Below are 13,344 nucleotides of genomic sequence, written 5' to 3'. Positions count from 1 at the left end.
TTTTTTCCAGTTGCGGTCCCGTTTATGGTTTTATTGCTACCATTGATGACTTTGCTTTGTTAGCCAGAGGAAAAAGAGCATAAAATCCGTTGGCATCCGGGTTCCTGTCATAGCTGGGGGGGCCAAATATTCCCCAAAAAAACCCCCCCGGGGGCTTCGCTTTGTCAGCCAAAAAAAAAAATCTAAAATAATAATAAAAAAAAAAAAAATCCAAAATATCAATCAGGATTGGGGTGAATTTCCGACGCTTTCCCGACGAATTTTGGGGATTTTTTAAAAATTCAAAGCCGAGGTGGTTGAACAACAAAAAAGAGGAGGAGGAGGAGGAGGAGGCCGAGGGTTCCCCCGTAAAAATCGGATTTTTTTGGGAGCGCCGCGGACGCTGGAGTCGCCCCGCGGTGCTGCGGGGGCTGCAGGTAGGGGCGGATTTTGGGCGGATTTTGGGGGGATTTTGGGGGGATTTTGGGGGGATTTTGGGGGGATTTGGGCTGGAAATTTCCCCTCCCCGCCGGGAAATATTCCCGATCCAACTTTGGGAATGGCCGGAAACTCGGAATCGCCGGCCCGGGCCGCTCCTCCCCACCCCAAATTCGCTTTTTTTCCGCCTTTTTTCCGCCACTTTTCCTTTTTGGGGACGCCAAGGAATGCCCCAAAACCTGGAGAAATGGCCCAAAAGCGGACGGGAAATCCCAGCTCCCAGCGCGGCTGGGATTGGGGGTTTTTTCCCTAAAAAATCCCTTTTTCCCCCAAATTTTTGCCCTTTTCCAGGAGTTTGGGAGCGCTCCCGATCCCGCGTTATCCATGGAGAGGTCGCCATGTTTATCCCCCCCCCTTTTCCCCTTTTTTTTATTTGTTTCCTTCTTTTTAAATTGAATTATTTCCCCCGTTTTGTTGTTTAAATGCGAATAACTCGTAGCAGGAGAAGGGGGGTGGGGGGGGAAAAGGGAGAAAATTTAATTAAAAAAAATTAAAATAAAATAAAATTATTAAATTAAATAAAAATAAAAGAAAATAAAAGGATTAAAAAAAATAAAAAGAGGGAGAGAGAGGGTAATTTATGGCTTAATATTCTGTGTTCGCCTGAGATTTATTGCTGGGAATTCGGAGCCGCTTATTACGAGATATTTAAGCGCAGCTTTCTTGGAAAGAATAATAATTATGATAATCGTTTTATAAAAATCATAATAAAAGAGAATAAAAAAGAGCATATTTAGCATCGCTAAAATAAAAAAAAAAGAGAGAGAGGTAATGATTTTTTTTTTTTTTTTTTTTTGGCGAATCTGAGCAAAATAAATAAGAGGAAGGCGGGGAGGGGGAAAGAAAAAAAAAAAAAAGGAAGTAAGGTGGGTTAAAAAATGTGAATTTTCGGAATTTTAGGTCGCCGTGAGCCCCCTGCTCACCCACACCCCACCGCCGGCGATCTCCCGGGGGGTGTTTTTTATTTTTTGGGGGTGCCGGACTTACTTTCCATGCCCACTTAGTTCCGAGTGGGGACTGGCGAGCAGAAAAAAGCCATTTTTTCCCTTTTTGACACGCGGCTCGCCATTGGCCCGGGCCGGGTCAGCTGACTGTGTCCGTCTGTCTGTCCTGGAGCAGAGCCTTCCCTATAACAATCCTACACTTCCCTCTACAAACTGGAGACTGAAATAAATATTAAAAGAAATCGCACGGGCCCAGGTGGCGCCGGGAAAAAAGGAGAGAGGCAGACGGGCAGGGAGAGAGAGGAGGAGGGGGTGGGAAAAAAATTAAAATATAGAGAGAGATATTAATGAATTAATTGGTGGGGGTGAGGCGGGGGTAGAGAGGGAGAAGTGGAGGGGGATAGGGGAAAATATAGAGGGGAAATAGAGGGGGAATAGAAGGGAAAGAGATAAAGGGGAGATATAAAGGAAAAAATATAGAGGGAATAATAAAAGAAATAATAGAGGGGGAAGAGAGGAAGGAAAGAGAGGAAATTGAGGAATAAAGAGGGAAAATAAAGGAATAAGGGAGGCAAAATAGAGCAGGAGAAGAGGAAAACTAGAGGAAAAGGAAAGGGGGAAATAGGGGGATAAAGGGGAAAAGCGGGGGGGTAAAAGAAGAAATATAGAGGAATAAACTGAGGAAAAGGGGGAAATAGAGGAAAAAAGGGGGAATAGAGGAAAAAAGGGGAAATAGAGGGGGAAAGGGAAATATAGAGGAAAAAGGGGAAAATAGAGGGGAAAGAGGAAAAATAGAGGAAGAAAAGGAAAAATAGAGGGAAAAAGAGGGGAAATAGTGAGAAAAAAGGGAAAATTGAGGAAAAAAGGAAAAATAGAGGGAAAGAAGGAAAAATAGAGGAAAAAAGAGGGGAAATAGTGAGAAAAAAGGAAAAATTTAGGGAAAAATTGAGGAAAAAAGGAAAAATAGAGGAAAAAAAGGAAAAATAGAGGAAAAAAAGGAAAAATAGAGGAAAAAAAGGAAAACAGCGGAAAAATAGAGGAAAAAATATTTTAAAAAAAGAAGAAAAAGAAGAAGAAGGAAAAAATAAATACAGAACGACCCCAACGAACGCAGCAGAGAGAGAAAAAAAAAAAAAAAAAAATACAAACCACACGGACAAAACCCCCCCCCCTCGGCGAGAACGCGGAGAACAACCCAAATCATAACATTTCCAAAAAATATATAAACTAAAAATTAAAAAGCAAGCCCAAAAGGCCCGAGAGCACGGCGGAGCGGCGATGAATTCCTATTTCACCAACCCGTCCTTGTCGTGCCACCTCGGCGGCGGGCAGGACGTGCTGCCCAACGTGGCCGCGCTCAACTCCAGCTACGACCCCGTGCGGCATTTCGGCGGCTACGGCGCGGCCGTGGCGCAGAACCGGATTTACTCCTCGCCCTTCTACTCGCCCCAGGACAACCCGGTGGTGTTCGGCTCGGGCCGCTCGCCCTACGAGTACGGCTCCAACGCTTTCTACCAGGACAAGGAGGTGCTGAGCAGCTGCCGGCAGAGCTCGGTCGGGGCGCACGGCGCCGCCAACTCCATCGCGCAGGATTTCCCCAGCGAGCAGAGCCGCGGCGCGGCTCAGGAGCAGAAATCCGGCATCCAGATCTACCCCTGGATGCAGCGCATGAATTCGCACAGTGGTAAGTTTTTTACGGCTCGTGGCGCGCGGGGGATAAATTAAATAAACTCGGAGGGTTTTATGGCTTTTTTTTCCTCCCCCTCCCCTTCTTCACCCTTTCCCCAGCCGTCCCCTCCCTTCCTCGGCACCTCGGTAGGATGGGGTTTTTATGGCGCCATAAAAACAATAATTTCGCGCAGTTTGCGGTTGGCTTTTTATTCGGGTTTGGCTTGTTAGGATCGGTTTTAATTAAAAGGTTTCGCCCGGCGGTGAAATATCGGCGATCGTAAAGTGGGATTAAATAGGGAAATAAAACTAAAGCGGCGCGGCCGGCTGCGCTCGCCGAGTTTAGCGGGGGAAGTAAATACGAGCGGGGTTTAGGGCGAGGAGTAAAGTTTGTGCGGTTGGGGTTTTAGGGTTTTTTTTAGGGTTTTTAGGAGGTTTTTTAGGGGGTTTAGGGTTTGGGGGTGGCACGAGCTGGGGCCGGGGGGAAGCCGCCCCTTCCTCGCCGTCCCCGGCTCCCCCAAATCCAGGGAATCCAGGGCAAGTCTGGGCTTAAATCCCGCAAAATCAGGGCTTGAACACTCAAAACCTGGGCTAAACCCCTCAAAATCTGGCCTAAAACTCCTCAAAATCCGGCCCAAAGCCCCGCAAAATCCCTAAAATAGCACAGAATCCGGGCTAGAACCCTGAAAATCCGTGTTTAAAGCTGCAAAGTCTGAGCTAAACCCCTGCGCAATCTGGGCTAAAACCCCACCAAAATCTGTGCTTAAAGCCTCAAAATTTGGCCTAAACCCCCCAAATATCCGCGCTGAAACCTGCAAAATCTGGGCTGAACCCCCGCAGAATTTTGGCCAAGCCCCTCAAAACATGGCCTAAAACCTCACAAAATCTGGGCTAAAACCTGCAAAATCTGGGCTGAACCCCTGAAAATCCAGTGTAAAACAGTGCGAAATCTGGGCTAAACCCTGAAAATCCAGCCTAAAACAGTGCGACATCTGGGCTAAACCCTGAAAATCCAGTCTAAAACAGTGCGAAATCTGGGCTAAACCCTGAAAATCCAGCCTAAAACACTGCGAAATCTGGGCTAAACCCTGAAAATCCAGCCTAAAACACTGCGAAATCTGGGCTAAACCCTGAAAATCCAGCCTAAAACAGTGCGAAATCTGGGCTAAACCCCTGAAAATCCAGTCTAAAACAGTGCGAAATCTGGGCTAAACCCTGAAAATCCAGTCTAAAACAGTGCAAAATCTGGGCTAAACCCTGAAAATCTGGACTAAAACACTGCAAAATCTGGGCTAAACCCCTGAAAATCTGGACTAAAACACTGCAAAATCTGGGCTAAAACACTGCAAAATCTGGGCTAAACCCCTTAAAATCTGGGCTAAACCCCTCAAAATCCAGCCTAAAACAGTGCAAAATCTAGGCTAAACCCCTCAAAATCCAGCCTAAAACAGTGCAAAATCTAGGCTAAACCCCTCAAAATCCAGCCTAAAACACTGCAAAATCTGGGCTAAAACACTGCAAAATCTGGGCTAAACCCCTTAAAATCTGGGCTAAACCCCTTAAAATCAGGGCTAAACCCTTGCAAAACCTGTTCTGAAGCCCTACAAAACCCAGGTTAAAACTCTCCAAACCTCGTCTAAACACCACAAAACCCAGACCAAACAACAACAGCCGAAGCCCGGCCTAACCCCCATAAAACCCATCCTTAACGCACCAAAGCCCGGCCCGAACCCCCCAAATTGAACGCTTGAACCGCACGGCCGGAGCCCGCGGGGACGGGGAGCGCTGTGATTTCATTTTTTATTCATTTTTTATTCATTTTTTCGGCGGCGGGGTGGGGGTGGCGAGGGGCAGGGCGAGCGGAGGGCGCTGCGTTCTGACGGGTTTTAGTCTGTTTTGTCTCGGCTTCTTTAGGAGTCGGTTACGGGGCCGACCGCCGGCGGGGCCGCCAGATTTATTCCCGGTACCAGACGCTGGAGCTGGAGAAGGAATTCCACTTTAACCGCTACCTGACCCGGCGGCGCCGCATCGAGATCGCCAACGCGCTGTGCCTGACCGAGCGGCAGATCAAAATCTGGTTCCAGAACCGCCGCATGAAGTGGAAAAAGGAGACAAACCTCAGCTCCACGCTGGCCGGAGCCGCGGGAGGAGGAGGAGGAGGAGGAGGAGGAGGAGGAGGAGGAGGAGGAGGAGGAGGAGGAGGAGGAGGAGGAGGAGGAGGAGGAGGAGGAGGGGGAGCGGCGGCCGCCGACAGCTTGGCCAAGGAGGAGAAGCGCGATGAGACAGAGGAGGAGAAGAAGGAGTGATGGATTTGATTTTCCTGCCTCTTCCCCCCCCTCTCCTCGTCCCTTTTTTTTAAATTTTATTTTATTTTTATTTTTTGGTCCTTCCTGGTATTTATCGTTGGGGGGGGGGAATGATTAAAAATTATAATTATATGGGTGGGGGAAATGTTGGCGGGGAGGGAGGGATAGCGGGGGGAAATGGGAAATAAATGAAATTAAAGGGTGGGGCGGGGTGAGAGTGGAGAGAGAGGAGTGAAAGAGAGGAGGAGTGGAAAAGTGGAGGAGTGAGTGCGGAGGGGTGAAAAAGTGGGGGCGGAAAATGAAAAAGTGGGGGGTGAAAAGAAAAAGTGAAGAAAAAGTGAAGAAAAACTGAAAAAAATGGGGAAAAAAAAAGGTAAAAGTGGAAAAAAAAACAAAAGAAAAAGCGGGGGGGAAATGAAAAAAGTGGAGGAATGAATGCGGAGGAATGAATGTGGAGAAATTAATTAATTAATGCGGAGAAATAAACGGATGAATGAACGAGGAGGAATTAATTAATTAAGTAATTAATTACTGAGAGAGCTCCTCAAAAACCCACGAACCCCCCCCCAAAATCTCCCCCTTCTCCTCCTCATCCCGGCCGCACCCCCCACCCCAAAAATCGGGCAAAAAACTGGGCAAAAATTGGGGCAAAACCGGGCAGAAATGGAGGCGACCCCGCCCCCGGCTTGTCCCGCCAAACCTCAGCGATTCCCGGTGAGAAAAAACCAGATTTTCCTCTCGAAAATGCCATAAAAAAGCGCTTTTTCGGCCCGAAATCGCCTTTTTTTCCTCCTCGTATTTAAGCAGCTACCTGGGCTCATCACCGCATCCACAAACTGTGACGGTTTCTGTGTGAATATTTTTCTCTGTGTTCGTGGTACCTGTATTTATATTTATGTTTAGCGCTGTAATGTTGGAAAAAAAAGGTAAAAAAAAAAAAAAATTAAAAACCCAAAAAAAAGTGAATGGAGTTCATAGAGGTAGAGAGAAATAAATAAATAAATAAAAAAAAAATTAAAAAAAAAAAAAGCGGCGAAAAACATTTAAAAAATAAATAAAATTGAAAAATCTTGTGTTACACCCTCTCATGTATAAAGTCCCCCAGTCCGGACTGGACTTTCTGTCGAGTATTTAATGAAATAAAATCGGAATATTATTTTTGAAAAGTTGCCCCAGCGGCCTCTGAGCTTCAGTGGGAACCTTGTGCTGGAAAATTCATTTTTTTATTTCGCGTTTCCTCCCCAAAAATCGCCTCCCCCACCCCACCCCGGTCTCGTCTTTTCCTTATTCCTGCGCCGTTCCAAAAAAAAAAAAAAAAAGAAAGGGAAAAATGGGGGAAAATTAAGAGGGAGGAGGAAATAAGGAGGAAAAGGGAAAAAAAAGACATTTTTTGCTTTGTCTCCTTGGGCGAGTCTCGTGCAATTGTTCGGGGAATTCCCATTATTTTAAAAAAAAGTGGATTTCCAAAGTTCCGAGATTCCTTCTTTCCCCTCCTTTTTATTTTTTTATCCCCCGGGGGGTGAAAAGTTCGCCTTCTCTTTTATTATTTATGATTTATCGGTGATTTATCGGTGATTTATTGATGATGGATGTGGGTTTTATTAATTAATTAATGATTTTTGGGGGGTTTGTTTTGCGCCCCGAGGCTTTTCCCCACCCCTTTTCCCTCGATTTCATCCCAATAAAAAGCTCTCCAGGGAATGAGGGAGGGGAAAAAATGTCATTTTTTAGCATTTCTTGGCATTTCTTGGCATTTTTTATCCAGAGCCTCACCCTCGAGGAGATCGGAAATTGCGGATTTAACAGCGGGAAATGAAACGCGGGGCGAAAAAATGGATAAAAAGCTGATTTTTGTCGTATTTGGGAGATTTTCTGGGAATTCCGGAGGTCACGGAATGAGAAATCCCTGGGAAAAAAATAAAAATAAATAAGATTTATTTTTTAAAGGAAACTGCAAAGATTTGACGGTGAAGTGACTCAAAGCAGGGAAAAAAAAAAAAAAAAGGCACGATAAGAGGAAATAATTGTAAAAAAAGAGGAAATTGTTGGTTTTAAAAAGTAAATAATCATAAAAAATAGAAATAATCGTTTCAAAAGGGAAATAATCGTAAAAGAAGGGGAAATGATCGTAAAAAAAAGGAAAATAATCGTAAAAAAGGTGAAATAATCCTAATAAAAAGGAGCCCGGGGAGGTTTTTTTTCCCCGTCCCATCCTTTGCCTCTCTCCAGGATGGAATTTATGAGGGAAAAAAAAAAGGCACAAAAAACCACCAAAAAACCCCAAAAAAGTGAAGAAAAAGCCAAAAAAAGCGCCGGGAAGGAGCAGCAGGAGCGGCCGGGGGGGTCGAAAATTCCGATTTTTCCAGGATTTTCTTCCCCCCCCGCGCCTTTGAGGAAGAGCCGGCAGCAATAAATTGTGGGAAAAGAGAAAAAAAAATTTAAAAGCATAAAAAAACCGAGGAAAGACCGAGAGGGAGAAAATAGAAATAAATAAAAATTGAAAAATCCAAGGAATGTAAACTTTGGAGCGCTGGAGGAGGAGTGGCCCAAAAATATCCCGGAATGGCCAGGGGAAAATGAGGTTTTATTTAATTTATTTGAAAATTTGGGTGCTTTTTGTTTAGGGAGAAAAAGGAGAAGGTTGGGAAGGGGGGGTGGGAGGAAAGAGGGGAAAAGGGAGAAAAAAGGGGGAAAAATGGGAAAAAAAGGGGAAAAAACGGAGGAAAAGGGGAAAATAGGGAGGAAAATGGGGAGAAAAAGAAAATTAAAAGGAAGGAAAAGGGGATTAAAGGGAAGGGAAAGGGAGGAAAGGGGAAAATTAAAAGAAATTAAAATAAGGAAAAGGAATGGCAGAAAATAAATTTTTGAAAAATTTAGGGAAGAAAAGGGGAAAAGGGAAGAAAATGGAAAAAATAAATAAAGAAAAAAACAGGAAAATTTAGAAAATTAAAGAAAGGAAAATAAAAGGGCGAAAATAGATAATTTTAATTGAAATTATTTCGCTATTTAAAGCAACCCCGCGCAGAGGCGCGCACGAAACGCGCCCTGGAATGAAGGGCAAAAATCAAAAATAATTCTGAAAATAAAGAAATCAACTTGAAAAAGGAGGAAAAGGAGGAGAAAAAGGAATAAAAAACTTGGGCAGAAGGAGAAATCCCGCGGTGCCGCCGAGCAGCGCTAGGTGCCGCTGCCGCCCCGCCCCGCAAAAAACCCCAAAAAAATAAAAAAAAGAAATAAAAAGCCAACCCTGGGGTCACGGATTTGAGGAGCGGCCGCCGCCCCCTGCACGTGACGCCCCCAGAAAAAATAAAAATCCCAGATTTGGGAAGGGAGGGGGGCGGAAAATCCCGGGAATCTGCGCCGGGAATTTCCGCGGCTCGGGAGGGACCCCCCGGCCCCGTCTCGCTGGTTTTATTTTTCATTTTTAATCATTGACTTTAGATTTTTTTTTTTATTTTTCCCCAATTTTTAATACTTATTTTTCTATTTTTAAAAAATTTTAAAAGAATTTATTTTGCTTTTTTGCTATTTATAACATTTACAAATAATTTATTTTTAATTTTTGATCTATTTTAAAGGTTTTTTTTATCCCTCCACTGGGTGAAGGCGGAATTTCAAAGAGTCAGGAACCGGCCCGGAATTCAAGAGGTTTTTGGGGAAAAAGGGGGGAAAAGTAGAGGGAAAGGAGGAAAAATGGGAGAGGGGAAAAAAAAGGGTGGAAAAGGAGATTAAAGAGGGGAAAATGGGGTAAAAGAAGGGGAAAGGGGAGAAAAAGGAGCGGGAAAGGAGAGGAAAAAAGAGAGGGGGAAAAGGGATTAAAAAGAAGGAAAAAGGAGATTACAAAGGGGGAAAAGGAGATTAAAAGACGAGGAAAAAAGCGAGGAAAAAGAAGGGGCAAAGTGGGTTATAAAGAAGGAAAATGAGATTAAAAAGAGAGGAAAAAGGGGATAAAAAGGAGGAGAAAATGAGCTAAAAAAGGGGGAAGAAAGAGATGAAAGAGAAAGAAAAGGGAGATAAAAGAGAGGAAAAAGAGATTTAAAAAGGGAGGGAAACGGAGATGAAAGAGGAAAAACAGAGAGAAAGAGAAAATCTGGAGATAAAAGGGAGGAAAAACTTGGAGAAAAGAAAGGAAAAACATTGAAAAACGAGGAAAAAGAGATAAAAGGGAGGGAAAAGAGGTAAAAATGAGGAAAAAGAGAAAAAAGAGAGGAAAAAGAGGTAAAAATGAGGAAAAAGAGATAAAAGAGAGGAAAAAGGTAAAAATGAGGAAAAAGAGGTAAAAATGAGGAAAAAGAGGTAAAAATGAGGAAAAAGAGATAAAAGAGAGGAAAAAGAGGTAAAAATGAGGAAAAAGAGCTAAAAAATGAGGAAAAATAGCTAAAAAATGAGGAAAAAGAGGTAAAAATGAGGAAAAAGAGATAAAAGAGAGGAAAAAGAGGTAAAAATGAGGAAAAAGAGGTAAAAATGAGGAAACCCCCTCCCCCGCTGTTATTTTTGTTAAAATTCGGAGTTTTTCGATCCCTGCCTCCCTCCCCCTCCCTCCGCGCAGCCGCCCCTCCCCCCCCCAGCCCCGCCGGCCTTTTCCATGGAAAACGATGGAAATTTGGGAATTGCGGAGGCGCCGGGAGCGCCCCCGCCGCCTTCCTCCTCCTCCTCCTGCTCCTCCTCCTCCTCCTGCTGCTCCTGCTCCGCGCGGAGCTCCCGGCCCGGAGCGCGGAATTCCCGCAATTCCCGGAGCAGCGCGGAATTCCCGGGAGCAGCGCGGAATTCCCGGGAGCAGCGCGGAATTCCCGGACCGTGGCACAGAATTCCCAGAATTCCCGGAATTCCGGGAGCAGCGCGGAATTCCCGCAATTCCCGGAGCAGCGCGGAATTCCCAGAGCAGCGCGGAATTCCCGGAGCAGCGCGGAATTCCCGCAATTCCCGGAGCAGTTCGGAATTCCCGCAATTCCCGGAGCAGCCCCGGGGCCGCCCCCGCTGCGCCTGAGCCGGGTAAAAACTTCCCCCCCCTCGAGAAACTTCATTTTCCCCTTTTCCCCTGAATTTCCCTTTTTTCTCCTCGATTTTCCCTTTCCCTCCTGGTTTCCCCTGGCTTTTTCCTTGATTTTCCCTTTCTTCCCCTCGATTTTCCCTTTTCCCACTTGATTTTCCCTTCTTTCCCCTCATTTTCCTTTCCCCCCCTCAAATTTCCCTTTCCCCCCCTAATTTTCCCTTTTCCCCCCTCGATTTTCCCTTTTCCCCCCTAATTTTCCCTTTCCCCCCTTGATTTTCCCTTTCTTCCCCTTATTTTCCCTTTTCCCCTTCTATTTCCCCTTTTCCCCCTTGTTTTTCCCTTTCTTCCCCTCGATTTTCCTTTTTTCCCCTTGATTTCCCCTTTATTCCCTTTGAGTTTTCCTTTCTTCCCCTCGAGTTTCCCTTTCCCCCTTGATTTCCCCTTTTTTCTCCTTGAATTTCCCTTTTTCCCCGTGATTTTCCCGTTTTCCCCACGTTTTCCCCACGTTTTTCCCGCGATTTTTCTGCATTTTAAATTTTTTTGTGAGGTTCCCCCCCTTTCCCCTCTTTCTTTCCCTTTTGCCCCATTTCTCTCCTCCTCCTTTCCCCCTTCCCTTAATTCTCATTTTTTTCCTTTATTCCTCCTTTTCCCCTTTATTTCACCTTTATTCCCCTTTTTCCCCTTTTTCCTCCCTTTATTCCCTTTTCCCTCCTTTTTATTCTCTTTATTTCCTTTTTCCCTCCTTTTTTCCCTTTATTCCCCCTTTTCCCCTTTATTTCACCTTTATTCCCCTTTTTTCCCCTTTTTCCTCCCTTTATTCCCTTTTCCCTCCTTTTTATTCTCTTTATTTCCTTTTTCCCTCCTTTTTTCCCTTTATTCCCCCTTTTCCCCCACCCCTTCCCCTTTCTTAAAATTTCCCCCGTTTTCCCCCATTTCTCCAATTTTCCCCATTTTTATCCCATTCCCCTTTTTCCCTTTTCTTCCCCATTTTCTCCCCCCTTTTCCTTCCCTTCTCCCTCTTTCTCCTCCCCATTTTTCCCCATTTTTCCCCATTTTTATCCCATTTCTCCCACATTTTTCTCCCCTATTTTTCCCCCATTCTTCCCCATTTTTCTCTCCACCTTTCCCCCCATTTTAATTCAATTTTTATCCCATTTTCCCTCTCATTTTCCCCCATTTCTCCCATTTTCTTTTCCCCATTCCTTCCCCACTTTTCTCCCTCCTTTTCCTCTTTTTTTAACCTTTTTTACCCTTTTATCCCTCCCTCCTTTTCCCCCTTTTTTCCCCCTTTTTTCCCCCTTTTTTCCCCTTTTTTCCCCCTTTTTCCCCCATTTTCCCCCATTTTTTCCCATTTTTTCCCATTTTTCCACGCGTTTTTCCAGGCCAAACGGGGCGAACCACAACAATAATAAAAAAAAGGAGAAACACCAAAAAAATTCCCCCCGAGGTCGTAAATTTTACGAGCGAGCATCAATTGCTCGTAAAAACGTCCCCGAAAAGGCTCCGGGGCTGAGGATCCCGAATTTATGGCGCCGTAATTGGATCGCGGCAACAAAACGCGGATAAAAGGCGAAAATCCCTTTTTTTTTTGGCAATTCGGGTTAAAAATAACTCGGAATATTCAGCGGGAAAATAAAAACGACGCCGGGGATTTTTGGGGTTTATTTGGGAGGGAAACGGAGAAATTAGGAGAAAAAAAATCTGATTTTTTGGTGGTTTTTTTGGGGGGGAGAAGGAAAAAAGAGGGGGAAATTAGGGGGGAGAAGTCGGATTTTTTTTGGGGGAGGAAAAGGGGGAAATTAAGAGGAAAAAATCAGATTTTTTTGTGGGGGAAAGGAAAAAAGGGGGGGAAATTAGGAGAAAAAAAATCTGATTTTATGAGGGAAAAAGGAAGGAAAAAGGGGAAATTAGGGGGGAAAATCAGATTTTTTTTGGGAGACAGAAATTAGGGGGAAAAAAATCTGGATTTTTCGGGGAAAAGGAAGGAAAAGGGGAAAACTGGGGGGGGAAAATCGGATTTTCCCCGTTTTTTCCCCAGGGGAATTGGGGCTCCGGCGGCTCCTCTGCGTTTGTTTGATGTGGGAGTTTTGGGGAGGAATTTGGGATTTTTGGGGAGGAATTTGGGATTTTTGGGGTGCGAAATTTGGGATTTTTGGGGAGGAATTTGGGATTTTTGGGGTGCGCAATTTGGGAATGGGAATTCCAGGTTCCTCTTAAACCCCCCCGGTATAAAAATTCCAAAAAACCTCTGTAAAACCCGAATTTGTAACCGCTTTTTTTCGGGGGAAAAATGCCAATAAAAATCAATTTCAGCCCCGCGGGTTTTAATTTATTTTTTTGCTTTTCCCTTCGTTGCTCCCGCTCGATTTTTGTCGCTGCTTTTATTTAAAAATCCAATAAAAATCAATTTAAACCTCGCGGGTTTTGTCCCTTGGTTGCTCCCGTTTCATTTTATAACCGCTCATTTAAAACAAATTTATTTTTAGTTTTTTTTCAATAAAAATACGTTTAAACCTCCCGATTTTTTTACATTTCCCCTATTTTATTTTCATGTTTTTGGGGGTAAAATTCTCTTTTTTTCCCTTCGCTCTTCCCGTTTTATTCCCATACCTGCTTATTTTAGAAACCCAATAAAAATCAACTTAAACCTCCCGATTTCTTTCATTTTTCCCTTTTATTTTTAATTTTTTGGGATAAAATTCTAATTTTTCCCCTTTGCTACTCCCCTTTTATTTCAGTAACCACTTTTCAAAAACCCCAATAAAAACCAATTTAAACCTCCCAATTCTTCTACTTTTCCCCGGTTTATTTTCAAGTTTTTCACATTTTTTCCATTTTTCGCTTTTTTAAACATTTTTAGATTTTTTTTTTTACTCCTTTACATTTTTATATTTTTAATATTTCTCATATTATTTATACAGTAGTTAATTTTTTATATTTTTAAACTTTTTTTTGT

The 13,344-nt window shown here is 43.9% G+C and overlaps 1 protein-coding gene across 2 annotated transcripts; it reads left to right on the top strand.

Moving 5' to 3' along the window:
• Window positions 1–584: 584 nt before the first annotated feature.
• On the top strand, window positions 585–7,832 carry HOXC6 (homeobox C6). 2 transcript variants are annotated; one of them, XM_085562839.1, is made up of 2 exons: window positions 585–3,105; window positions 4,980–7,832. In XM_085562839.1, exons 1-2 carry the CDS (start codon window positions 2,700–2,702, stop codon window positions 5,393–5,395), a joined length of 822 nt encoding a protein of 273 aa, XP_085418965.1. In that variant the 5' UTR covers window positions 585–2,699; the 3' UTR covers window positions 5,396–7,832. The 2 variants fall into 2 exon arrangements, with proteins under 2 accessions (XP_085418965.1, XP_021402659.2); XM_021546984.2 differs by having other exon boundaries at window positions 594–3,105; window positions 5,004–7,832.
• Window positions 7,833–13,344: the final 5,512 nt, after the last annotated feature.

This window comes from Lonchura striata, chromosome 29, assembly GCF_050655825.1.
Source record: "Lonchura striata isolate lonStrDom1 chromosome 29, ASM5065582v1, whole genome shotgun sequence".
In the NCBI taxonomy this organism is placed as follows: domain Eukaryota; kingdom Metazoa; phylum Chordata; class Aves; order Passeriformes; family Estrildidae; genus Lonchura; species Lonchura striata.
Note: the sequence above shows the minus strand (reverse complement) of the source record. Positions and strands in the feature narration are given on the sequence as shown.